Raw genomic sequence first — 26,942 nt, forward strand, 5'->3', positions numbered from 1 at the left:
GAATAACCGATACTCCAAAAATTTACAGCTTGTAACACAACTTTTATTAGAAAAGTTATACATAACATAGCATCAACTATTTTCAAGAACAATATTAAACCCAATAAGCAACAAAACCAGACTAACAAAATGTGTAACAAGAAACTAATGACCTTCTATAATCATTCAATTATCTACAATGTCTTTTTACAAAGGGAGAAAAATCCATGGTTTACAGGCACATCATATTGAAAATAAAGCTGCAATAGCAAGTTTATACAATTACCATCTCAAGAAAATGAATCATCAAAACAGTAATTACGAGTTCACAAATTTAAAACATTTCACATAATTTTAAATTACTGGATATACACTGAAGTCTGAGTTTCAAAAGTGATTTTTTTCTCCACAAAGTGCCAACACTTAAGCTAGAACTTTCAGTGAGTATTTTTGCCCTAAAAAGTTAAGACACATTTTGATAATCATAATAGTCACATAATTTCTGGTGCTATCTGATCTGTTAATAATAAAGCCTTTATTTGGATGTTTTCACTTAAATTATAGGAAACTGGATATAGGATTTCTGTTGCAAAGCTATTAATGTTCCAAGCACAGGAGTGTGCAGCGTTGGAAAAAGAGGTCAGTAATAAAACTTATAATAAATATCAGAGAAGCCATCAGTTTTTACAGCATTGTCTGCTGAAAGGTTAAGTCAACCAGGTGTACAATTTCCCATCAGTCTGTCCTTTGAGTTGGCATAGCAAATTCTATTTTCATGATCTGAATACTCAAATATATCCAAACATCTTTTTAAAACTTTGATTTATAGCTCCTGGAAAGTTATAAAGGTTTTTAAAATTCATTCTATTCTAAAAAGTCTATTTCTGCTCATTTTAGAGCCTCACTAAAACAGATTTCAGGATAGTACGGTCCATTAAAAAGATTCAAATGGAATGATTTATCAAATAGAACACTTTAAAAAGCGAGTTCTATCTTTTTGTACCTGAAGGGGATTAATTAGAACACGATTTCACACATCCCCTTGGTCATTATGGAATTCTACTTTAAAACCTATCTCAGTATTTCAAGAGGACAATCTGTGTTTTGGAAACTAGCCCTAAGTACTGGTTACCAAGAAGATTGCCAGTATTACTGACGGAAAAAGACAATTCTTTCTGTCAAAGACAGACGCACTCCATCGTTCTCAAACTGTCAGGATTTTTCCTGACAAGTTTTCTTTTCCAGTGCAGTAACGGAGAATTAAGATAAAAATCCTGATTTTTCAACTGCTACTCAAAGTTATACGTGCGCCAATATTGCACACATCTGTTCTGAGCTGTTAATCTTCTAGGTCCTTGGGATGCTTGTTTTCTCCCTCAGAACAATCTATAAAAGCAGTTTCCCTTAAAGATGAAACTGATAAAATACTGAAAAAAATGAAAGAAAAAGGCAGAGAGAGACTTTGTACAGACAACAATCTAGATTTTCTGAAAGGGTTTTGTGTGCCCTACACATGGGGGCAATTTGTACACACTAGTGACCTGAACACTAGCTCTAGTGCCTCTAAGCTGCTCAAACCATGTGGAACCTGGGTCCGGGTGTGGCGATGATGTCGCTGTACGGCTCCTCCTGTGACAGCTCAACAGCTTGCTGCTTTTTCAGGACCAGGAAGCTGTAGAACTTCGCCGCAGCCTGCTTCCTGTTCGTGTTCCGACATAACTCAAGCAAACTGATAGACTCAGCGCCTGTTTTAGCAAGAGCACGCTGGAAAAAAAAAAGAATTAAAAGTGATCTGCACAGGAATATGCCAATTTTGGATTCTAGAAAAAGTACACTGCTTCTTTATTCTGTTGGGAGTGGACGTTTTTGAGCAGCACAATGTGATTCTCACTAATCAAGAAGGCAAAGTATATTACAGTAAGTCTAAAACCACGAATAGAAGAAACAAGCAGTTGTTTCAAAATAACTCATTTCTTTGGACATTTAATATGATACAATAACAAAATCTGGCACTTAGAGTTAGTTTTCAGCCTATCTAACTATCCTTTGAATCTATTTTGGGAAACCGTGAGCAGCTTGCCTGTATGTCACAGATGCTCAAGCTACCGCCTCTGTGCATTAAGGCCCAAGGGTTAAGTGACATCTGACTCTACAACGAATGGACAATGCTTGAAACACATTAAATTTGCTAAAATATAAGATGGAGCCACACAAAGGAGTACCATAAATCACCAGCAGCTCTGTTTTGCAAGAGAACCACAGGAAAGTAGTCACTGGAAACCTGCCAGGCTTCTTACTCTTGGCCTAACAGTTTAAAATATGTTCTGCAAAAAGTTTCACAAATGTAGGTTTTCTGGAGGGAGCAACGCCCAAAATCTGTGATGAAAACTCTGTTCTGGCATACCTGAAGACCATGAAGCATCTGCTGAGTCCTTTTGTTCCATCTTCGTTCTTCTTGATCCTGATCACCCCCTGAAGCATCTTCATCCTGAATAAAAATGAACCACCCACACACCTTTAAGAAAAAGTTGACAAACCAAAATATTTCTACATTACCTGAGAGTTCTAAACTGTATCATATTTTGAGTAGTAGAAATTATACTTGATGCTGCTGAAAAATCGCTTAGATTTAGTAGAAGTTTGTCTTTCTTAAAAAGTCCTCTGTACCTGCAAGCAAACATTTGGCTGAATATACGACTCTGTACTGGTCTATAAGGATGTGGTCTACACAGCGTGGTCCATGGACTACTGCTTGTTGGTGAGCTGTTGGTTATTTGGCCCCTGTTAAGATAAGGAACTAATGCTGGGATAGAAATCAACTATGCCACTAAACACAGTTAGTTAATTTCAACTGATTGTGTGTGTGTACATATACATATACATATATATAGCACTGTGTTCTAGATGATTCCTAATCTGATTGTGGACCAGTACCAAAGAACCCACAAACTAGCCAAAATGATTAAGCAGTACTGGTCTACATGATGTTTTAAAAGAAATGACTATACTTCACTCGAGCCGCCTAGCTCCTAGTGAGCTGCTACCTACCTAAATGACTTTCTGAAATTGGTGTGGGGCAGGAGCAGAGATGCAATCAGGCTAAAACTACTATCATATTCCAAAGAGCCAGAAGTATACAGCTTTACACATAACAGGAAGCACAATTTTAAATGCTGATTCCACACTAAGTCTACAATACTGGGACACACTCGCACGTAGACTCCAGTAGCTCTGGGCTAAGTCTGACTTAAAACAATGTATGACATTCTAAGCACTAAGTGGTTAATAAAATCTACAGCTGGCATAATACAGAATATATTCTAAGTCTTATACGACTTCAAGACAGAACAGCCAAAACATGCCTCAGGAAAAGGAAAATCCATTCCTCAAACACTTCTACTGTTTTAAGTCATTCAAGCCTTCAATCTATTTTAGCCAAGTCATATCCCACACACAAATGAGAAATGTTTGGATATTTGATTTCCAGGCCACAGGTAACAGTAAGAACTGACCAGAAGATAAAAGCAGCTACAATTTAGAAGCCAAGCAAAATATCGGCAAAAGGCAGTCCTACGTCCTTCAAAAGCCCCACAAGGAAACCAAGATTTGATGTTCTTAAGGATGAACTAGATCACTAAGAATTTGACTACACTTTGTTTATGCCTGAACAATTTTCATCACTCTGATGCTCGGTTATCTCCAATATGAAAAGTAAAAGCTGGATGAAGATTTTTGCTGAAGCTGGAATGGGAATTTAGAGCTCTTTACAATGTTACTTTACCTCCTCCTCTTCGTCATCTTCTTTCTCCTTCTCTTTCTCCTTCTCTTTTTCTGGCAGAAGTTCTAACTCTGGAATTAACTGACAGATATTTGGAGGCTCTTCTGGAGGCAGCTCTACAGGAGGTATTTCCATCTGTTCTACCTGCTGAGGCTTAAAGTAATGAAAATAAGGCAATTTAAGATGTACAATTTAGAAGCACCTTCTTTTAAATATGCAATATATGCTGCTATGCTAAAGTTTTCAAAATGAGAAATACTGGGGTCATATTGCCATACTTCCTCACTCAAAAACTGAATGCAATATACACCTTTATTGTACAGAAAAAAGCGTCATCCTAGAAAAGTGGTTTTTATACTTTACAGTATTTTCTTATACTTACTTAAAACTCTATGTGAGAATTTTCAAGTAAGAAAAATACAGTAAAAATCCCCCAAACTGTCTGTAGTAGCATTTTAGGAAAAAACGCAAAATCCAGTGAACTCCAGGATGGTACAAGAAGCTTTACCATCGATTAGCCTGGTACTATCAACCATCACTGCATAAAATTGCCTGAAGCCAGCGCAACTCATCTTGGGCTCGAAACAAGAGCCTTGGAGCTTCTATGGCAGCAAAGGGGAATAAGGAGACTATTTTTCTAGGTCCAACTCTTGAATTTCCTTCCTCAGGCTTAATAGTCACAGTTGAAAACATTAAAAAATAGTCTAACAAACTAAAGGAATGGAAAGAGAACAATACCAGGACACTGGTACTAGATTAGCTGTTCCCATTCCTGAGCTCAAGAAAAAATGCTCTTTTTGACAACTCCTTGGCACCAGAGGGCACAGAGAAGTGGGTCTTAAAACTGGCAGAGTATTCTTCTGCTATTACCTCTTGATGGAGGCTAAACCAAGAGCTTAAAGTTCTCAAAGAGCCTCTCTTTGCTGAGATTCATTTACTCTATAGAGTTAAGGTTGGGAAATACTAAACCAGACCTTATTTATACTTGTTTTAGTTTTCCTATTTTAAGTGAATCTAATGATAGCTGGTTTGAAGAACAGCCAGATGTTACTTTAACTTTAGTAATTTGAAAAATATATTGATTACTTAATAAGATGATAGCCTAAAACTGCCTAGTACTGGACATATGCAGGAATCTTTGCTAAAGATAAAGTCAAAACCTGGAACAGGATAGAGCTCCCAGGAATAAACCCACACATACACGGTCAATTAATTTACAAGCTAAGAATATATAATGGAGAAAGGACAGTTTCTTTAATAAAAGGTGTCAAAAAAAAAAAAAAAAACAACAACTGCATCCCTGATTTCTGCCATCAAACACAAAATTAAGCTCAAAATAAAGACTTTTAATGAGAGACCTGAAGCCATAAAACTCCTAGAAAAAACCTTAGATGGTAAGCTCCTCGACAGTGATCTTGGCAAATGTATTTTGAATCTGACATCAAAAGCAAAGGAAAAAATAAACAAGTCAGACTACATCAAACTAAAAAGTTTCTGCAAAAGTTTCAATAAAATGAAAAAGCAACCTACAGAATGGATAAAATATTTGCAATTGATATATTTTAGCCATTAACCACTTATCAGATAAAGAACTTGCACAATTGAAAAAATAAAAAATCTGATTCAAAATGGGCAGAGGATCTGAACATTTTCCCAAAGATACAGAGATGGCCAATAGATACATAAAAGACATTCAGATCTTACTAGTCATCAGGAAAACGCAAATCGAAATCACAATGAGATGTCACCTCGTACCTGTGAGAATGGCTATTATCAAAAAGGCAAAAAATAAGTGTTGGCGATGATGTGAAAAGGGAACCCCTGTGCACTACCTATACGAGTGTACATTAGTATGGAGACTCCTTAAAAAATGAAAACTACAACTACCGTATGATCCAGCAATTCCACTTCTGGGTACTATCTGAAGGAAATAAATTCACTACCTCAAAAAAATACATGCACCCCTATATTCATCACAACGTCATGGAAAAAACCTTAGCGTCTGTCAGTGGATGAAGATGTGATATACACATACAATAGAATATTATTCAGCCACAAGAAGGAAATCCTGCCATTTACAACATCATGGACGAACCTTGAGGGCATTATGCTCAGTGACTGAAGTCAGAGAAAAACAAATACTATATAATATTGCTTACATGTGGAATCTAGAAATGTCAAACTCATAGAAGCAGAAAGAATGATGGCTGCTGGGGGCTGGAGAAAATGGGGAGATGTTGGTCAGAGGGTAACTTAGTTAAAAGATGCACAAGTTCTGGGGCTCCGATACACAGTATAATAATTATAGTTAATAATACTGTATCATATACCTGGGAGTGGTTGAGAGTAGATATTAAAAGTTCTTATCACAAAAGAAAAGTGAACTATGTGAGGTGACAAATGTTAACCAAACTTAATGCAATCATTTCACAATATATATATCAAATCATTGTTTTTCACTTTAATAGTGTTATATGTTAATTATTTCTCAATAAAACCAGAGAAAGAATGCTCAATCTTGTTGATAAAGGAATGAAAACAAAATAAATAAACCAGAACCCAGTTCAGTGTTAAGCATGTCATACTAACCAAGGATGCTCACTTTAGGCCACTCTGAAGCAAGACTATCCAGTAAGAGTCAGAAAGACTGAAAATTCCCAGAGCATGTTCTCTCGTTTTAGGTGCATTGTGCTTGAATTCTCCTCAGCTGCCATTCTTTCTCTCAAGGCTAAGTCTTTCGCATTTTCTGCCTATACTATTTTAGAGCTCCTCAGTTAGCCTTATTACTAGGGATTTAAAATGAATACCCCCAAACACTGTGATGGAGAAATATGCTTACTTACAGGGATCACAGGCTCTGGGTCAATTTGTCCCGCTTTTCGCTTAACTCCCTGAGGTGGTGGTGGAGGCATGGCTGACTCATCCAAGTTTGTTCTGCTGGTCTCCATCACTGACTCCTGGAGGCGGCTTGGCTCTTCCAAAATGGGCTCATCTGCATTTGTCATATGAAGAAAAGAGTTAGATGATACAGTCTTAAACAGTATTTTAAAACCATTTACTTTTATCACTAATACACAAGTACTTTCTCTAATGAAGATGGCTGAATAAAATTTTACCTCCACAAAGATAATTATAACAATACACTTAAAGGTGGGAGAGGCCCTAAAAGGACAAGTCCCACCTCCTGTCCAGTGCAGGATAATCCTTTAGCAGACTATCACTCATCTAGTCCCAAAAAGAGACAGCTTCATCTCTAACAAGGTAATCACATGTAATAATATAATAAGGCATATCTTTCCCTATCCAAAAATATGAGTATTACTTCTTTGTTATTGATTTCTTTTACTCTGTCAAGACACAGATAAATTTTAAGCCGAATGTTTATGTAAAACCTCATTGGCAAAACTATTCCCATAGAACAGACCGATAACATCACGCTGCTGATGTTGCTGCTGCTGGTCCTCTCTGGGAACCTCTGGATTTTCAAATTCTTTGAGGAATTCATCCAAATTATCAGCCTCTCCTCCTTTCCTCCTTTTTCTAAGGTCTTCTGGAACTAGAGGTGTAAGACAGCGTGTAAAGAGCTATAAAAAAAGGTTGAGAAAACATCTCAATTATAAATCACATTAACTGAAAACCTACCACTGACATTTCTATTTTCCATGTTTTAATAAACAGTTGTAATCAGTACATATACATACACACACACACAAGCATATATACATATATATAAAATTTTGAATGATTTCTACTTGTCATTAACATTTACACTTCATTCCATCTTAAAATGATTTTAAATACAGGATTTCAAATTATAATGGCACCAATTTTAGAAAACTTGAAAAAAATAAAATTTTAATGCATTATCTTGTAACTCAGAGATAACACCTAAGTTTTAAATTTATTTGCTTACAGTTTACTTTCATACTGATACACTTAAAACCCAATCTAACTGTAATCATCAAATAGCTTTCTTTACAAAGTGCTTTTTTCACTTAATAGTATATGGTACTTTAATGACTGCATAATATTCCAAGTGGAGACAAGTGTGTATATGTGTGTGTGTGTGTCTCACGCCTGAACCATTTTTCAATATTTTAAGTTTCTTTTTAAAAATTTAACTGTAAATAACAATGTAATGAACATTTTCACAGAAATGGCTTTTCTGTATTTTGAATTATGGAAAATTTTCTCTTCCTTAGGAAAAACTGTAAGACGACAGTTTGAGAGAATGTAAATCTTTCAAATCATATGACTGTGCTTTCAATAAATAGCGGTTTACCATAGCCTTGCTACTTTGAAACACTTAAAATTTAGACTACAGTAAAATATAAAGTAAAATCAATTGGCTGTATGCACATTTCAACTTTAGAAAGAATAATAGCCTAACAGCACCATGCTACTGATCAAGATGCTTCAGAACCTTGCTTTGGAATATACTGGAACCTAAAGTAAGCAGAAAAGGGCTTATTCTCATAAAGCCAGAGCTCTTAATTATGGTAAAACTAGAACTACCACGTTTTGGCCAGAAAGCAACATCTAAAGAGTGTGTAGACTTGAAGCACAGTATACACTAAGGCACCAAAACAGTTTATCATAGGAGGTTGTGGAGAACTATTATTAAAAATGCTAGTAGCTTTTTAGTACAGAGAAAAATCATTCTACATATTTAGAGATGCGGGTGTCACTTATCATGATCTTTTAGATCAAGTTATGTTCAGAATACTGTGATTTAAGAAAAGTACCATATCATATAGTTGAAAAATAACTGATCAAAAATGGTTCACATGAAGATTTTAAAAGTATTTTTTAAAATGGTCAAAATGTATATGAATAAAAAATTCTGCAAACTGTATTACCTTCAGTAGTCTGTTATTCCACAAAGGCTGGGCAGGTAAAGAGAAGAGTTTTTCCACTCCCCCTGTCTCTTTCCACATCATCAGTTTCTTGGTGGGCGGTGCCAGGTCCAAAGTAGTAACAATGTCAGAATAATCACTAAGTTGGGCTCTAATTGTCTTACTATCCAGCTCTTTCACACTGTCAACAATTAACTTCCTCTTCCTTTTGGCTTTTGTTTCTTTGACTTAAATGATAAAAGAAAATAAAGTCATTTTCCTGACAGGGCAGCAAAGAAGGCGTAGCAACCAGACTGGGTCTCATTGTATCCCAATTTTCTACACACTTACTAGAAAAAGTTAAGCCTTATGAAGGCAGAATCTGTTTTAAAATTCCCAAGCACCATACAGAAACGAGGCTGGCATACAATAGGTGCTCAATAAAACTTTGCTGAATAACTAAATAAATATGTATTTAGTACAAAACGTGTAAAATAATTTAAGACCCAATACGTATTTGCCCATGTAGCTTTATAGTGTAAACATGGAACATAGCATACTTGGACTTAAGTACTGGGTCCTGCCACTTATTGAGTGACCACTAAGAGTTAACCCTATCTTCCTTACCTCTTCATTTTCCCACCTAAAATATGGCCAACCACTTATAGGAGTTATAAAATACTTAGTATACTATCCGGCATATAGACTGAGACCTCCATAAATGGTTGCAATTACTATTTCTATTGGAAAAGTTACAATTCATATGTGGCAGTTCTACAAGCGGCTTGACCAAGTAAAACAAGCTCAAATACAGTCAGATGGACCTGGGACTCCAGGTCCAGTACTATCACAGATAACTTTTATATATTCACTTCTAACCTTTACTAAAACCTCTGCAAAGTGGGCAGCATTTTCTCAGTTTCTGAAGGCATAAAAAGCTCATGGGATCAAATAGATTCAAGATTCCATCCAATAAGACATGTTATATAACAAAGGTTTTATATATAAAATATTCCTGTGGTTCGAAATTCAAGATTCAAAAAGATGTTATAGAGTGACACTCTTTGTCTAACCCCTGTCCTCCAGCTACTTGAAGAGTTCCTGTCTCTGAAAGTCAAAGTTCAAGTTCTTAAAACAGTTGGGCAAGCCCAACTACCCTGTGTTATAAACACTGCAATGTATCTCCTTTACCTCGTATAGAGTTTTCTGTAATATGTCACAGAACATGTTTTACTTAAATTTAATTACTCATGTTCCCCTAATTAGTATTTCGGTTCCATGAGGGTAGACTTGTTGACTTGTTTATTGTCACATTTTTAGTTCCTAAAGTTAGGTAGATAGTAAGCACTCTTTATAAACCAGAAGCCCAACTCAGTTTTTGCCAATCAGATTCTAAGTAGGAAATTCAAAAGAGCCAGAGCTAGGACCTTATGTTCTAAGTTTTATAAATCAAAAAATATGCTTACCAGTGATATCAATAGGTTCCAAAGCAAAGGCTTCTTCCTCATTGGGAACAAGTGTTGTTTGATCAGTCATGGTTGGCATAGGTTCAACAGGATCCACTGAATCAGGACTATCAGGCCCACCCACTATAAAAACAAAAATCTGGTCACAAAAGGCTTGGATATTTGATATATATCCTACACTGGAAAAAAAAAAAAAAATCCATCTGTGAAACAGAAAGAAACCCACTGGTACCAAGAAAAAAGTTTTCTAGTTATGAGGATGTCCCTCCAGAGTTGAACCCACTGGCCAAAAAGGGGGCGTGGCATAGAGTGAAACACCTAAAAGAATCGGAAAAGCAATCAATCATAAGCACTATTTTTAAGGAGATTTATAGTTCATTAAAAGCTTACACTTTTAGTCTGTGGTCTTCTATGTTAAACGTCTTTCTGGATATCATACACTCATGCCCAGATCACTAAAATGAAATGCTTACTTGATACATTATCATCCTCATCCATATCATCATGTGCAGGCTGTTCTGGCAACATAACCCCTGTCTCAGACAGGGCAGGGGGGTCGTCAAAGATACCGCCATCATTATTACTGATAAGTTTGTCATCTGAAACAGAGAATGTAATTGTTATAATTTAAAAAAAAAAAATACTAAAAGAACAACAGCCAATCACTAGAAAAATGTTAAAATGGATTAAATTAAAAAATTTAAATCTATTCAATTTGCATGTTTCTCTTCATGGCAGCGTACAAAAGTATAAACAGTATATAAAAATATTTCTCATTCCTAATTTATATTTTCTAGTTTACATCTCTATTTAAAACATATTAACTTAACACAGATATAAAATATAGCAGTTTTAAGAACTAGGAAAATTAAAAACCCTGAGAGAAGCACTTTTTAACAGAATAAGGTCTTGTTATGACATTTTTAGGCTACAGTTTTACGGAAAACTACTGCTGAACCAAAGGGTCACAATTCACACATATATACCTAGAAAGTTATTTACTCATGACCCAGAATTAGGAACTGCTCTAAACACTGCATTAAGAAAACTGTTAGAATAACCAACTTGCTGTGACCTACCTAATATACCACCATCATTTCCTTCTCCAAAATTGTCATCCTTATATTGGTCTTCGTATTCTAAATGGTTAATTTTCTCATTCAGATTGCTGGTGCTCTGTTCAGGCTCTAACAGGAGGTTAGAAGCATTGGTGCTTACTAACATGTCATCATCCTCGAAAGCACTGCCTTCTCTCATTATCTCACGATCATCCATTCCAAAGTCACCTGAACAAATTTTGGTCAAAATCATTAGTTGAAAAAGTTAAAAATATCACTGTTACAAAAGAAAAACAAACGATCTTTACGATTTTAAATTTTCAGCATCTATATTTCATAAACTAATTCTGAGGCATGACTAGCAAATTCAACTCTAAGATCCAAACTTTGGTTATTGTAAACGTCAAGTAAATCTAAATATATATGTGTTAGGTTGCATTAACATTCATAGACTTAAACCTTCTTGTTACGTTTTCATCAAGAAAAGAATTTGGTTTGCTACTATTCCAAAAGAATAGTAGGTATACAATGCAACTGTTCCAAAATAGTTTAAAAGCATGTATCACTTTAATATTGGCACCTGTCACACAAATCAATGCATAGGTCCTATCACTGTGTACAGGGAGCAGGAATAGATAAAGAATAAACTTTTAAGTTTGGTGCATAAATGGAAATGATGCTTAATGGTAGGAAGGCCAATTCTCCCGATGAAAATGCCTAGGATGAAATTTTAAGTCTTTCTGTCCCTGAATGTTAACACATGCCTAGTTTTCTTTTTCAAAAGACAAACATAATTACACACTACAGTTGGTGGCTAGTGATTTACCAAAATCATTTTCTTGTAGGATACTGATGTTCCCAACTTCTTCTCTCATGGTTATCTCTTCCACTCTACTCTGGTTCAGGCTGAACTGCTGGGCCACATCAATGTCACTATAAAAGAATTTCAAATACATTTTAGTCAAGTCTCACTGTAATATAGTTATAAGAAAAAAGATCCCAAGTGTCTCTGGAAGAAAAAAACATACAACTTATCAAGGTTTTAGGAGCCTTCATATTTAGTACTACATAAATACAGTCTAAGAATTTACATGACTTGGAAATTAATCTGTACTTAAATTTTAAAGCCATCATTGACCAGGTAAGCAAAATATCATATGCTGAAATCACTACATAAAGCAATATGGTATAGAGAGGAAAAACTTAGAAATACATGGAACAGACAGGCATAGGTTTTTATCAGGGTCCTGCAACTTACAGGCTATGTGAACTCTGAACTTTCTAGGCTTTTCTGAGACTGTTTCTTCCTTTAACAGATAACCTTTCATATTGTTTAAAAATATTAAATAAAGTTTTAAAAATGGAGCATTAAACACCAATCTGCAATATCACTGGCCACATGCAGAATGTAAATAGTTCAAAACAAATCACCACGCTTGTTTGGCAAATAAATAGCAAGGAAAAACATAAGAGAGATGCCAAGAGCTGGTATATATTTTTTAAAAGAGACTTATGAGACATACCAACTAAGTGCAGTTGCACTCTGTACAGACCCTAACTCAAACAAACTGGAAGAAAGGAAAAAAGGAACTGTTAACTGGGACATTTGAACACTGACTGGATATTACATTAAAAAATTACCATAATTTTTCTAAAGGTTTGATGTTATGTTTTAAAAAATTTTTTTACCTCTAAAGAGATACATACTGATGTATTTACAGATAACATATGCAATATGCTTTAAAATAATCCAGTATCAGTTGGAAAGTAAGTTGGGAAAATACATATTAAATAAACCTGGCAATATACTGTTAATAAAAAAAAGCTGGATGATTAGTCCTTGGAATTCATAATACAAATCCCTCTACTTTTTGCTATGTTAAAACATTTCCATGCTAAAAAAAAAAAAAAAGTAAAAGAGGAAAGAAACAGTAAAGTGGCTAGGTAGTGCTTACCACTAATTAACACACAAAAAACATCAACATAAATCAAATTTAATTAGGAACCATAAATCATTTTAAAAAGCAGACTATTGTCAAAAAATAAATGGACTTGGTAATAGTTTCTTGGTTGTCAACCATGCAATTTAATTACTTGGAAAGTTAGTCACATTCCCTGTCACTGTAATGACAGCTGAATTTTGAGGACTTGAGGGGAACAATATACCATAGTATTCTGCTGTAACGGCCATCTCTGTACAACTTTCTCCCCTTAAATGTGTGTTGTGACAATGACCTTTACATGTTCTTCACAGAAAGTTATTTCATATTTATTAAAACAAAAAATTGTGGCCAACTATAACCTTGCCAAAAAAAAAAAAAAAAAAAAAAAAAAGTAGATGATTTTAATACATTCCCCTGAAGAAAAATCATGAAACAATAGTTTAAGTTTACTGATGTCATTATACAAAGCACACATCCCAACTGGTCAGCTTACACAGCTTTCGCCTAAACACATCAATCAGAATTCTCTTATCTTAGCTGTGATAAAGTTCACATCATTTACACTATTATGGAAGAAGCACTTCTAGGTTATACGTTTCATATTTACACACTATCTTAAACAAAGTACATGTATTTTAGCTAACTGTTAACCCAATGTCAAAACATTCCAAGGAAAACAATACATTTGGAAGCCAATAACACATGTTTTTAAAGACCAAGTCACCAATTAAAAAAAAAAAAGAAAGACATACTCTAAGTCAGGCAGTGGCTGATCAAAGTCATGAAACTCTTCAGGTAAAGTAATTGCATTGTAAGCAGCTTCTCGATTTTCCTCAGGCAGGTCAACAACACCTGGAAAAGAAATGGAAGCTTCAAGGCCTGGCTACATTATAGATTATCAAGGAATCGAAGGAAGGTAGTCAATATAATTTCCTAAGGTTATATTCTAGAAAGTGGCAAAGTACTTTGAGGCACAAGTATTTTTGTTTTTCTATAATCATTAGCTATACTACTTGCTATACAAAAAAGTCAAAAGCGCTAATTATGCGTTAAGCTAATAAGTCTTTATAAGGACATATCAACAAATATAAGTTTTTTAAATAAGCATAAAATTTATAAGGAAAAGGAATGACTGCAAACAAGTACCCCAAATGTTTAAGAGAAGCTGGTTATTTTAGGGAAAGTGAGACTAAAAGATTTTCATTTTCTTCATATTTTCCCCTGTATTTTTCAGGTTGAAATAAATAACAAGGACTGCTTCAAAAGATAAAAATTAAAAAAAAAAAAAACCCACACAATTATTTAAACAAAAGGCACTTAGTAGCTACGTGAAGAAATAATTCAAAACAGCCTCTGCCTAAATATTTTACTTTTAAACAAAATCTTAGATCTCAAAAATGTCACTGTTCATATAAAACTGAAGTACTAGAATATAGCCTCAGTAGAAACTACTGTAGAAAGCATCTCTCCTATACATTCAGATAATTTAGAAGAAAATGTCACCAATGCTTTAAAAAATTACAGAATGATATATGAATTTAGATATATACCCTAGTAATTATCTATGAAGACAGAAGTTTAGAATTAATTATTACCTAAAACAAAATGACAAAAACTTAGAGAACATTTAATAAAAATTCTCAACAACTTAAAAGTGAATTTGATTTTAAGGATACACTGTACATTAAAATTATTCAGGAAAAAAATTAAAATCCTAAGATTTTTTAATCTAAGCTATATTTAAAAAATCATATAATTGGTTTTATACAGTTTAACCTCTGATGCCTGAGTTCTACACAAGTTGCTGCAAAAGGGGTTAAAAGAAAAAGGCAGCTCAGAGGAAGAACAAAAAGGAGTGATTGTTTTAATTACAGAAGTAGAAGACTGCCTTAAACAACTGCCTCTCCCAGTCTTACCCTATTTTGAAAGGTCCCTTATACTGTAATGAAAATAAAAATGCTGATTTAGAATATTTTTAAAGCAGGTTTTCACGATGAACATGAGAAGCTCCAAAGTTAAAAAAAAAAAAAAAAGAAAGAAAGAAAAGAAAGAAAAAAAAAGCCAACAACACCTGGCCGAAAAGCCATCTTTATCTTAATGAACGCTTCATTACAGTCTGCGAGGAGATACTTGGCTTTTCTGTGATAGATTCGAACTACTCCGAGTAAAAGATGTCCTGATGTTCGGAGTGCCATCTTCACCTGTGAAGAAAACATTAATATTAATCTAATTTATAAAATTAATTCTCTGGTCTTAGAGGTAATCATACTTCAAAGCTTGTACACTTTGTGCAATTTATAGGCAGTTTTTGCTTTATATCTTCATATTTTTGTCATTTATTTGAAGTTACCTCAAAACCACCTAGATTTTATTTCTCGGTGCCTTTACCAGTAAATTCCCCAAGTATCCCCAAAGGACAGACTAGCAGTTAATTCGGAATTAAACATGAAGGTAGCTACGAAGTAGGTACTAAGGTGTTCCATGGATTATTGTTGTCATTAGCAAAATAAAAAGTGTGTCGCACTTTTGGATGCTAATCCAGTGGTACTGCTTGCTCCTTGCGAGCTAAATGAAGTGAGATTCTGTTTGGGAACTGACTGTCCCCAGCCTCGAAGGATGATTGATTGTCTGAGTCTTCTGTGCTAATGCTTGTTCCTGAGTGGGCGTATAACCTAGTTCAGCCAAAGAGAAATAAGTATTTCACAGTTTCTAAGATTTTTTCCAAAAGAAGAAGAATGCCCCTCTCTTCATTCTCCTTCTCTGTGTCGTGACTAGGTAGGAGATTTTTGCAGTTACCCTGTAACAACGAAGCCAGAAGTATGAGGACAAGAAGCCAATGAACTAAGTATGTGAGTCCTTGAATGACATCACTGAACTTCTGAATCAATCCAAACTAAACCCTGCTATTTCTAAACTACTAATTAAGTAAGCCTGTTAATTTCCTTATTGTTTATGCCACTTTTCACCGAGGTTTTATTACCTGGCTGGAAAGCGTACTGATAAAAGACAATGGTACCTTATCTTTTTCACCAGAAAATATACTTCTTATTCTGTTTTTTTTTCAAGGCAGATCTTGATCAATGCTTATGTGGGATGAGATACAGTAGTTGGGAAAAGAATGAGACAAGTAAACACTCAATGTAAATAGAAGGACTGAAAATTCCTCTGGCTATAAGAAAAATTTTTTGAGAGAGTAAGACAGCATGAACTCAAACTCTCCCAGATCATTTTCCAAATCACACCATGAAACTTAGCAAATTATAAGGTAGCAAAGAACACTATTAAATATTTGCTTAAATTATGATTAGTAAATTGTTATTTATAAAGAGTTATTTTTAAATTCTATGTATACTCTCTGTATCTAGGAAGTCTATTTATGATTCTCAGGCTCTACATGTGATTTACAGCATAAATTTTGATGTTTACTGCTATATATTTTTAAGTGTATAAAATTATAATAAATTTGTGATAAAATATAGGACTTACCAGATGATAAATCTGATAAAAAATACCCAATTAAAACATTGCTCCTAAGGGAAAATGAGGATCTACTTTTTGGAAAATGAGGATCTACTTTTATGATGTGGTCTTAGGAAGTTTAAAATGAATATGACTGCACTTTAAGAAAAGGAGATTAAAAACAAAAAACACCTTTGTTTGCTATCTTGCCCAGAATTAACAACCTTTAAAAGTAGTGTCTGGGCAAAAAAGGCTTTCTTCCTGGGTTAGTTTGATTACGAGTTTAGCTGCTACCTTATGTTGAGTGTAGGTATCATAAAGAACAGGCTACGTATCTGGGAAAGGAGAGAAGGCATGCAGTTGCCACTGGACATACAGGTCTGACACTCGCTCTAAATGATTTAACCAACATTTTCCCATATTAAGAACCACACACCAACAGCAAACATGAGAAATCTTCAGGCCAGTTAATCCTGTGGAAATCTCTATCACAATAATAAAACAAAATTGATAAAATAAAAACCCACTTTCAAATGGATCTTAAAGTTATTCTCTCTCACACATTTCACAATATTTTTACATTACTCAACTTTATGAATGCTTTGTTTTATGGCTGTCGGTGCAAACCTTCATATATCTGAATGTGTCATATTTTGTAGTGTCCCTAACAGGGTACAAAGTACTGTGCACATTCTGTGAAAATTTTTTTTGTCCTTTTAAGCTAAATCAAGCTCAATATTTGCTTATGGATGTTAAAGATTAGCCACACCTATCAATTAAAAAAAAAAAAAGAGCTAAATTTCTCCTTTTCCATTCACTTATCTCAATAAACGTACCTATAAAAAAGTAAAAAACATCCTGTTTCCACATAATTTGACCAGCAGTGCCAACTGGTACGATCTCCCCACAAAACAAACTGTTAACGTATATCAGAAATCTAAAAAATAAGTTTATCATCTAGCCCATCAATTATATTCCAGAACGTCAATATTAAAAGACTTGTGAATGTGAACAAGACATTTAGCAAGCAATGTTTACTAAATAGTTATTTTTTTAAAAAGAAAATAAAGTCTTAAAAATAATCCTACCACCTAGAGAAATCTTTAATAGTACTTTGGTATGCCCTCTAGACTTTTATGAGTGCACGCACTCAATTTTTTGTGTGTGTGTACATAAAAATTGCACTGTTTTATAACAAGGCGGCATTTAGGAAAGGCTCTCTTTGTAACATTATCATAATTTTTAATGGCTACATTGTATAGCACCAAAGGAATTAAAATTCAAAAAATCAGAAAAAAAAATTGATTATCTAAAAAAAACACTGGTAAAATATATCAAAATCAAATCACCAAATTACAGGTTCCGTAATCCTTTATCTGAAATCCTAATGGCCAAATGTGTTTTGGATTAAGAGCTTTCTGAATATTAGAAAGCTAACGCAGCGCATGTGCTGCATGTACACTGAACACTGCCAGGAGCGTTTCGAGCAGCCGCCCATAAACATACACATCACTATTTCTGCAGTGAATTTATGAATATCCAAATGATCTTACTTCAAATTTGGTCAAATCTGTTTTTTTCTTCTATATTTAAATTCTCTGGATAAGAGACTATGACATTACAACGTAATCATTTAAAATGACAGTAAAGCTATGAAGAGCTTTTTCTGAATGCAGTCTTGTTAAAAACATATTAACTAATGCACTATTTGTGTACACATATAAAAAGGGGGAAAATTATGTGTAAAAGACATGCACAAATAAAAGTCTAGAAGGTATATTGAAATACTAAAGGTTTCTCAAGAACTACTCTTATTTATTTAACATATATGCCTATACTATGTAAACTGCCAATTATAAGAGCTAGACTACAGGTCACCTGTTTTCCTCTGTAAAGTTTTAATTTTAACAAAGTTTTGAAATATTGTCTTATAACCTGATAGAAATGTCTTTAAAACCAGTAAATTCCAATTGTCTAAACTGCCAATTATAAGAAGAGTAGCTCACAATGCTGGGCCAGGCAGCTGTGATGTGGAATGTTTCCACAACGGGACACTCAGTACATGTACATATAAAAACAAGGTTCAGGGAAGAACTTATACAACACAGATGTAACATATATATTATATTCAAGGACTTGCTTTGAGATTAGTCCTATGCACTTTTTCAAGACAGAATGTCTATTCTTCAATGAAATACAAAAGATGTTAGTTATGATTGTGTCTGTGTGTTTTAAAGGTTCTTTTTCTTGGCAACACAAAACCCTTGTACTATGTATTCTAAGTTATACTATTTTTGAAATTCAAAGGTGAAAACCATTGCTTCAGAATAGTGTCAGAGGATGTCAATAAAAGCTCCTCTAGGAACAGAGCAGGTTAAGTTAAGGACATTCACGAGGCTTCTGTTCTAGTGGGAAATATACAGTAATTAAATATTTAGGGAAAGAGCACAGCTTATAAAAGTTATCTTCAAGAAACAACAAGTAGGCCCGTGAAGGTTAGGTGGTGCAGGTGGTATGGATACTATTTGCTAGGTGGGTAAGATATATCTGACCCCTGCAACCATTTCTACTTAATGGGTCCTTATTTTGAATATTTTGTAAATTCCTAAATAAGGAACACTCACACACATATTTTAGTATAAAAACATCTAGAAAGCCGAATATAAAATATTTGAGTACTGCCCAACCACACGTTTATCTAACATTAAAACAAGCAAATGAAACTATCTGTGTACTTATAAGATTTTTTAAAGGAAAGAAAATACCAAACTGGAATTCTGGATAATCTATGGATTCTTTGTCTCCAATATACATAGATGCCTATTTTAAAAGTTGTTTTATGTAACTATTTTACATTTCAAGAAACAATCAACAAAGTGAATAAAAATATCGACATCAATCATACCTTTGGTGAGATGATACTCTCCACACTGCTCTCTAAATTACACTCAAACACATGGGCTTTGGTCAGCTTCTTATCCCAATGGGCCGCTAGCCAAATTTTGGCCAGAGGCCCTCTTTTACTGAGGACAAAATGTGCGTAGAACATTGTTCTGGTTGACTATAAAACAAGAGGAAATCTGAAGAGGAAAAAAAAGTTAATATAAATACCATATAAGAATTGAAATATTTTTTGAGACATATAAAAAAATCTGAAAACAAAATTTCCCATTCTTTTTAATATGAAAACTGTGAAAGGCTTGAATTAAGTAGAGCATGCATTAAAAAAAGAGGCAACTTATTGCTTTAATTTTAGAATAAGAAAAAGACCCCAAAATATTACGAGCTAAAAGGCAACAGGACCAGAGGCAAATTACTTTCATGCCTATCATCTTAAAATTAAAGGGATACTTTAAAAAATAAAAACTGTTATCAGAAAACTCTTAATTCTTTTTAAAGTTCCAAAGTGTTAGTTCCATTTCTATGCTGATTACTAACTGTGGAAATAGTCTGCTTCTGGCCAAAAGCTATAGAATATATTCTTCATGGCAAGAAAAAAGACTGTCCAAGAAGAAAACACTCAGGCACAAATACCAATAACCAATGCAGAAACTTCCATTCTTAGACCTCCATTAAAAACTGAAAATCTCAGCTTTATACAGTAATTACCACCTCTTGACAAGCACTGAGCTAAGCATTTCACATTCTACCAAGCAAAGATAAATAGGTGGGCTGGCCCCACTTAGAAAAGCTGAGGCTTAAAAAGGTAGTTTTTTCAACTCAAGAACTTTAAAAACATTTGTTTACTTATAATTTAACAACTAAATTCAGGACAACGATACAGAATAACATTTATCTTATGATTGAAATAATCTTAGTAGAAATATAAGTATGTTATTCACATTTTGTTTTTCTTTCAGCAAGCTAATGAATATATTAATACATAAGAAAAAAAGGCAGTCTGAAAACTCCAGCTTGAAGAGTATATAAACTGCGTAAACTGTTATTTCCCTTATATTATTTTCCCCTTTTCAAAGACTTTTAAATGTTTGCCAAGTGAATTTCTTTTTCTAAAATGTCGATGACTAGAATTAAGATACGTATGTCATGCTTTTACAGAAATAAACCTGAGCATACTCATAAAACATGAAAAGTCTTTAAAATTATATTCACAGTGAATTCCCCAATAGTACAGAGGTGACCCTTTAACCAGTCTCCCCCGATGGTGACATCTTACATAACTATAAATATTAAAACCAGGGCAGACATTGGTACAATGCATATGTAATTGTCTTTTGCCATTTTATCACACGGGCAGATTTGGTTAATGACCCCCCAGGTAAACAAGAGGCAGAGTTATTTCATCACCACAAGATACCCCTCTTCATCACCCGTCACTTCCATTCCTTGCTCAGTACCATCCCTAAGCCCTGACAACCACCACTGTTTTTCAGCTTTTATTGTGTCATCTTGAGAATGTTGCAGAAGTGAAATCATAATCATACAGTTGTGACTTTTTAGAATGGCTTTTTGGACTCAGCGTATTGCTCTTGAGACCCATCGAAATTGCTGCATATATCAATTATATTGTATGTCCCTTTTTATTGCTGAGTAGCATTCCAAGGGCTGGATATACCACAATTTACCTACGCATTCACCTACTGAAGAGTATTTGGTTGTTTCCAGTTTTGGGTCATTTCAAATAAAACTGCTATCTATAATTATGTATACATGTTTTTAGTAAACGTAAGTTTTCACTTTACTAGGACAACCGTCCTGAAAATTTGATTGCCAGATAGCAAATTAAGTATATGCTTAGTTTTTAAGGAAACGTTAACATAACTTCTATCAAAATCCTGAGATTTTTTTATAGCTATTGACAAGATTTTTCTAAAATTTATAGGAAAGGCAAAGGAGTAAGAATAGCTAAAACTATTTTGAAAAGGAAGATAGTGGGAACAATTTATCCAATTTTAAGACTTCTCTCAAAAATAGATCCACAAAACTAAGTCTAAATGTTTTCACAAAGATGCAGAAGCAATTCAAAAGAGGAAGAATAGTCTTTTCAACAAATTATGCTTGAGTGTGAGTGACTGCATATCATCCACAGGCCAAAAAAAAAAAAAAAAAAAGAACCTTGATTCAAGCCTTACACAGCATATAAAAATTAAGACAAAATAAATCACAGACTTAAAATTATAAAACTTTTAGGAAAAAACACAGGGAAACTTTTGGTACCCAAAGCTTGGTAAGAATGTGTAGACAGGACACCAAAAACATGTCCGTTAAGAGAAAAATATCTGATAAACTGGCCTTAATGAAAAACTTTTTTGCTCTACAAAAGAGCCCATAGAGGATGCAAAAACAAGATACAGAATGTGAAAAATATTTGCAAACCACATCTGAAAGGGACTGGATCTAGAATATAATTTAAAAATTCTCAAAACTTGAGGGAAAAAACTCCTAGAACTTTTGCTTATTGTACTTTCAATTAAAACCTGTGCCCATTTTTTTCCAATGATGTGCAGGAAATATACATTAAACACAGTACAGGTAAGATTTCCTGCCTGTCCAAAAAAAAAAAACAAAACAACCTCCCCCCCACCCCCCAAAAAAACCCAACAATGTTTAGAAGGGTAGAGGTGGTGGTGTAAGAGTAATTCAGTCAGGTTTGCCTCATCTCCAGTTTTCATCAGAGCAAAGGGTCCGGAAATTCTCTGAATAGATGTTCCTAGGAGATCATTAATTCACTAGGAAAAAATTCTCTAAAGAAAAAAACAAAACAGGCTTTACCAGTTGTTTAATGTTGTGAATACTTTCTCTAAAATATGGAGTTAAAAAAAAAGATTAATACTACTAAATTAGGAAGACTTCAGTTCAAGCACTCTAAGGTAGAAGCATTAAACAACACCTCAAGTATACGTTAGCAGTATTATAGATCAAAATATGATATCCATAATCAAAGATCCTGCTATGTTGCAAATCAGTACTTCTATTTCAAGCCTTAGAGTTAGTACAAAAATTAAACTGCCTCTACAGCACTATAAAAATTGACAGGGTTTTGTAGAAATCCAATATGGCAGTGTTCTTAGAAACATAGTCATTGTCATACGTAAGTCCCAAGTTTCACTACACAAGATAGTTGGGTTGCAAATAAAAACTCTTAGAATACCGCCTGATGCATGACAACTACTAAACATGGGCTTAACGAATAAAGAAATGGGATCCGTCAAGTGATTTAATAATTGACATATGTAAACAATTCTGGAGATTTTAGAAATTAAAACTACTGGCACTTGTCAACAGGTGTCAGTAGCTCATGCCAGCACTTCAGCTGCTAGTCGTCAGAGTACCATGCCTAAAGCATCCCAGCTATGCTGAGGAGGATTCCTAAATAGATGCTTTCTTGGCATGGGATGGCATGGGGGGGGGCATGTTACTAAAGCGAAGTGGCGCTAAAATTATTTTGGGCAACAATTAGCAAAAGGAAATCACCCTAATAATTAAAGGAAGTCTGAGGAACAGTGATGGATCAACTATTGGCTTATATCTAAATAAGGAGAAAGTATAATCATTGTTGTCCTTTAAACCAATTTTTTCCCTTAGCAATCCCGAACTTTAGCCAATCTTAAAACAAACAAAAGTTGATTAATTTCTGCAGACTTTGAAGATTCTAAATTCTGTTAATCCTTTACAAAAGATCTTAGCAGAAAGCCTGCATTTGGTCCCACACTTGAGCAATTTCATGATTTCTCAATTTTTTTCCTAAAGCAGCAACTTTTTTCAACTAGTCCTAAAAAAATAAATTTAAGTTTGATATGAAATGGCAGATTGGTATTTTTTTAAGAACATATTCAGGAATGCAAAAAAGGGGGCATTTTAAGATCTTCCCCCCCCCCCAAAAAAAAGTCAAATTACAGCTCAAGTCTCTACAATAATGTTAGTCATTACAATATTTCACTCATCCATTAGAAAGCAAGGAAGGACAGTGATTGTATAAACTGGTATAAACTCCTTTGAAAGGCAATTTGGCAACATCTTAAGAAAATTTCACTCATACTTTTAAACCAGAAACTGCACTGCCAGTAATAATGCCCGATATACTTAATAACGAATTTCTTTTTGCGTCTTACTAAACTCTAAGTATTTTATATGGCCATCCTCTTCATGACAGTCCTACTATGTAAATTTATACTGGCCCACTTTACAGACCAAGAAACAGACAATTAAAAGGGAAGTAATGTGCCAAAGGTCTCTAGTATTTAATGCAAGTGGAACTTAAACTTCAGAGCCCACACCTCTAACTGTAATACTATGTTACCTTACCAGCATGACTTTTAATAGCAAAATAAGAAATATGGTAACCTATATGGACACTAAGAACAGACTTTTAACAAATTATACAGCTATACAACAGAATTCCATGCAGCCTTAAACAATGATACAAGGTCCCCAACCCCCAGTCTGTAGCCAGTTAGGATGCTGGCTGCACAGCAAGAGATGAACGAAGCTTCATTTGTATTTGCAGCCGCTGCCCAGCACTAGCATGAACGCCTCAGCTCCACCTCAGATCATCAGGCAATGGATTCTCATAGGAGCACCGGTCCCTTGTGCCAAAAAGGTTGGGGACCAACCTTGTGTGCTTACGCAGGTACATGTAATTTATATAAAGAGACTCTCTATGTAAATTACATGTACCTGTGTAAGCACACAAATGAAACTGATGACAGGGGTTCCCTTTGGTAAGTGGCTCTTCTGGGAAAGTGAGGCATACCTTTTTGTACAGAGTGTTTTTTAACATTGGGGCATATGCACACATCACCTACTTAAAGAAAAAACTATAATACTGGGAATCAAGATACAATCTTGCTTTACAATTAACTGGCAAATTAAGCTGCTTAATCTGTGTAGTTCACTTCCCTGACGATAAACAGGGAAGGCTGAAAATCCACTGATTTACTATTCTTAGAAAAAGGCAATACCTCAAATAAGAATAGAACTCTCTCTTTGGGGGCCAGCAGGAATGTCTAAGGGACTGAGGTATTTCCAACCCAGCACACTAGTATGCCCCTCCCTTTTGGTACTAACATTCTTTGAACAAGAGTTTTACAATCAGACAGTCTTGGGTTCAAAATTAGCTCTCTCCTTAGTTGTTTTGTAATGGTTAAAAGTTACTTAACATCCGCTTTCAGCTTTCTCCTCTATAAAATGAGGATATTTACCAGACAGGATCGTAAGAATTAAATTGAACAGCACATCTACCACAGTGCCACAGTAGAGACAAAGTAACTGGGGGAAAAAAAAACCTCACACAACATCTGCCAATTAGCATCACCATGCCTAACAATTTGGACATATTAAAAACCCATGAAATCTTTATTTCTCAAGAATCAGAAATTTCCCTTCTGTACCAATGTATAAAGATAAAACTGCTCAGAAATTTGTGTTTTAATGAATAAGAATTTATCAGGAAAGAAATTCTCAACTTTAAACATATACCACTCCTGACGGAAAACAATTTTAGAGTGTACTAATGTGTTGCCTTTATAGACACAGAAAAGGCAAATAAAAGTCATGCTCTAGCAGTTTTATTTCTGACTTGTGCATAAAAAACACTATGTACTTGGTTTCACATTATCTACACACTACTAAGTAATTTAATCACTGAATATGGCATATGCCTCATCGATGTTTTCTCAAAACAATCATTAGTTGCCGCCAACATTAAATATAAAAATTTAATGACTCTACAACTTAGGAAAACTTTTCCAGCCTGTCTCCAAAATTCTGCACACTCACACAGCTCATTGGCATTTACATTCATTTTAAAGAAGACAGATTTCCCCCTGGAATTTAGTGGTTATTCTAAACCGCGTAACGGGAGCGAATATTAACTTTTAGCTTGCAAAGGGGAGCTGATAAACACAAAAACCCTTAAAAACAGAAGCGCGGTTTTGAACGCTGAAGACAGCCTAACAAATTATAAGGTGACCAAGCCCTCCAGCATGTCCTCCTTTCATATTCGAAGGCCTTAGCGGCAGCACAACCCAACACTGTCACCCCACACTATCGCTGCGGATCATTCGCAGGGCCTTTCTCAGAGAGGAAAAAGTCGCGAAGCATTTGTCAGAAACACACACCTCCCCAGTGCGGCTCGACAGCACTCACTACCCTCCAACGTTAGAAAATTCGGGAGAGGGGGGAGGACCATTTCCCTAAGAATCAAAAACAACATCCCTTGGCCGCGTTTTCTATTGGTCGGACCAATAATTGATATTCCCAACGCAAAATTTTTCCTTTAAAAAAAAAAAAAAAAGAGGGAGCAGCAGTAGTGCCCGGCGTGGGCCCGCCGCCGCCCTCCGGCCCCCGGGGCCCACCAGGGCAGGGCCCACGGCTCCGACCCCCGCGCCCGAGCTCGACAGAGGGGCGCCGCCGCCCCGAATCCCGCGTCTTCCGAGACAGCCATTTTCACCCGAGGAGTAGGCGGCCCGGTCCCCAGAGCGGGCTCGTTCAAACCTCCTCCTCTTCCTCGGCGGCCCCGTGCTGCCTCTGGTCCTCGGGGAGACGTGGCCCCCCGAGGGGCCGGCGGAGGAACGGCTTTCTGGGCCGCGGAGCGGGCCAGGACCATTTGCCGCGGAACGGGCGAAGAAGGGGGTCCCGGGCTGCGCGGGTCGCGGCCGAGCGCGAGCCGGGGGCCAAAGGGCCTGGCGGACGCCGGGGCTCCGGGGGAGGATGCTCGGCCCGCGGCCCGGGGCGCGGCGAGTGCCGCCTTCTCCCGTCCCCTTCCCCCCACGAGTCCGGCTTCCCGACAGCAGGACGGCGGAGAGGGGGGTGGGGGAGGGAGCCGGAGAATAGGGGGTCCCCCCGAGTACCTCACCTTGCGTTGCGCCGGGAGCCGGGCGGGCTGGGTGGCCTGGGGAGGGGAAGGGGGTCGGGGAAGGGGGCGGGGAAAGGGGGGGAGCTCTGGCGAGATGTAGCCTCGGAGCAGCTCCCGCCGCCGCCGCAGCCGCCGCCTCCTTTCCGATTCACTCAAACAAACAAGATGGCTGCCGTTACGCCGCGGCTCTTCCTGCCGCCCAAACCCCCGGTTCAAATCGGCAGGATGTTTACGGTCAAAATGGTACCTGTGCGCCTGCGCAGCTAGCGTCAGGCCCGACGGAGCGACGCAGGCGCAACGACCATTTCCTTTCGGGGGGGGGGGGACCCGCCCCCCGGTTGCACGGCTCCGAACTGAGCAAGCGCAAAGGTGCATCTGTCGCTGGAGGGTCCTCGAGCGCTGAGAAACTGGGACGCAGCGCACGCACGGTGCTCGCCGATGACGTGCTTGCATTTGGCTTTATTCTTGCGCTTGCTGGAAAGAACGGTCGTTGTGCGGTTTTGTGTACCCCTGGCACGAAAATTCATTTTAATGGTTCTGTAGCGACGAAGGTAACATAAAAGCCCTTAAATCCTATAAAATGTAGGGGTTGATTCATTCAGTCAAC

General features: G+C 36.1%; 1 protein-coding gene across 1 annotated transcript; it reads right to left on the reverse strand.

Moving 5' to 3' along the window:
* Nucleotides 1-21: 21 nt before the first annotated feature.
* On the reverse strand, nt 22-26,521 carry RAD21 (RAD21 cohesin complex component). The gene is made up of 14 exons (XM_016138173.2): nt 26,336-26,521; nt 19,424-19,598; nt 15,131-15,260; nt 13,812-13,911; nt 11,943-12,049; nt 11,138-11,344; nt 10,532-10,657; nt 10,059-10,181; nt 8,617-8,840; nt 7,182-7,341; nt 6,601-6,749; nt 3,761-3,910; nt 2,384-2,467; nt 22-1,743 (listed from the first exon to the last, which is right to left on the reverse strand). Exons 2-14 carry the CDS (start codon nt 19,565-19,567, stop codon nt 1,552-1,554), a joined length of 1,896 nt encoding a protein of 631 aa, XP_015993659.1. The 5' UTR covers nt 19,568-19,598; nt 26,336-26,521; the 3' UTR covers nt 22-1,551.
* Between the last annotated feature and the right edge of the window lie 421 nt (nt 26,522-26,942).

Source organism: Rousettus aegyptiacus, unplaced genomic scaffold, assembly GCF_014176215.1.
Source record: "Rousettus aegyptiacus isolate mRouAeg1 unplaced genomic scaffold, mRouAeg1.p scaffold_m13_p_15, whole genome shotgun sequence".
Lineage (NCBI taxonomy): Eukaryota > Metazoa > Chordata > Mammalia > Chiroptera > Pteropodidae > Rousettus > Rousettus aegyptiacus.

Coding starts and splice junctions, on each gene's coding strand:
- RAD21 (XM_016138173.2), bottom strand. CDS start 19,567: ATGTTCTACGCACATTTTGTCCTCAGTAAAAGAGGGCCTCTGGCCAAA. Junction 8,841..10,058: donor GGAACCTATTGATATCACTG/GTAAGCATATTT, acceptor TTATCATTTAAG/TCAAAGAAACAAAAGCCAAA. Junction 1,744..2,383: donor AGATGCTTCATGGTCTTCAG/GTATGCCAGAAC, acceptor TTTTTTTTCCAG/CGTGCTCTTGCTAAAACAGG.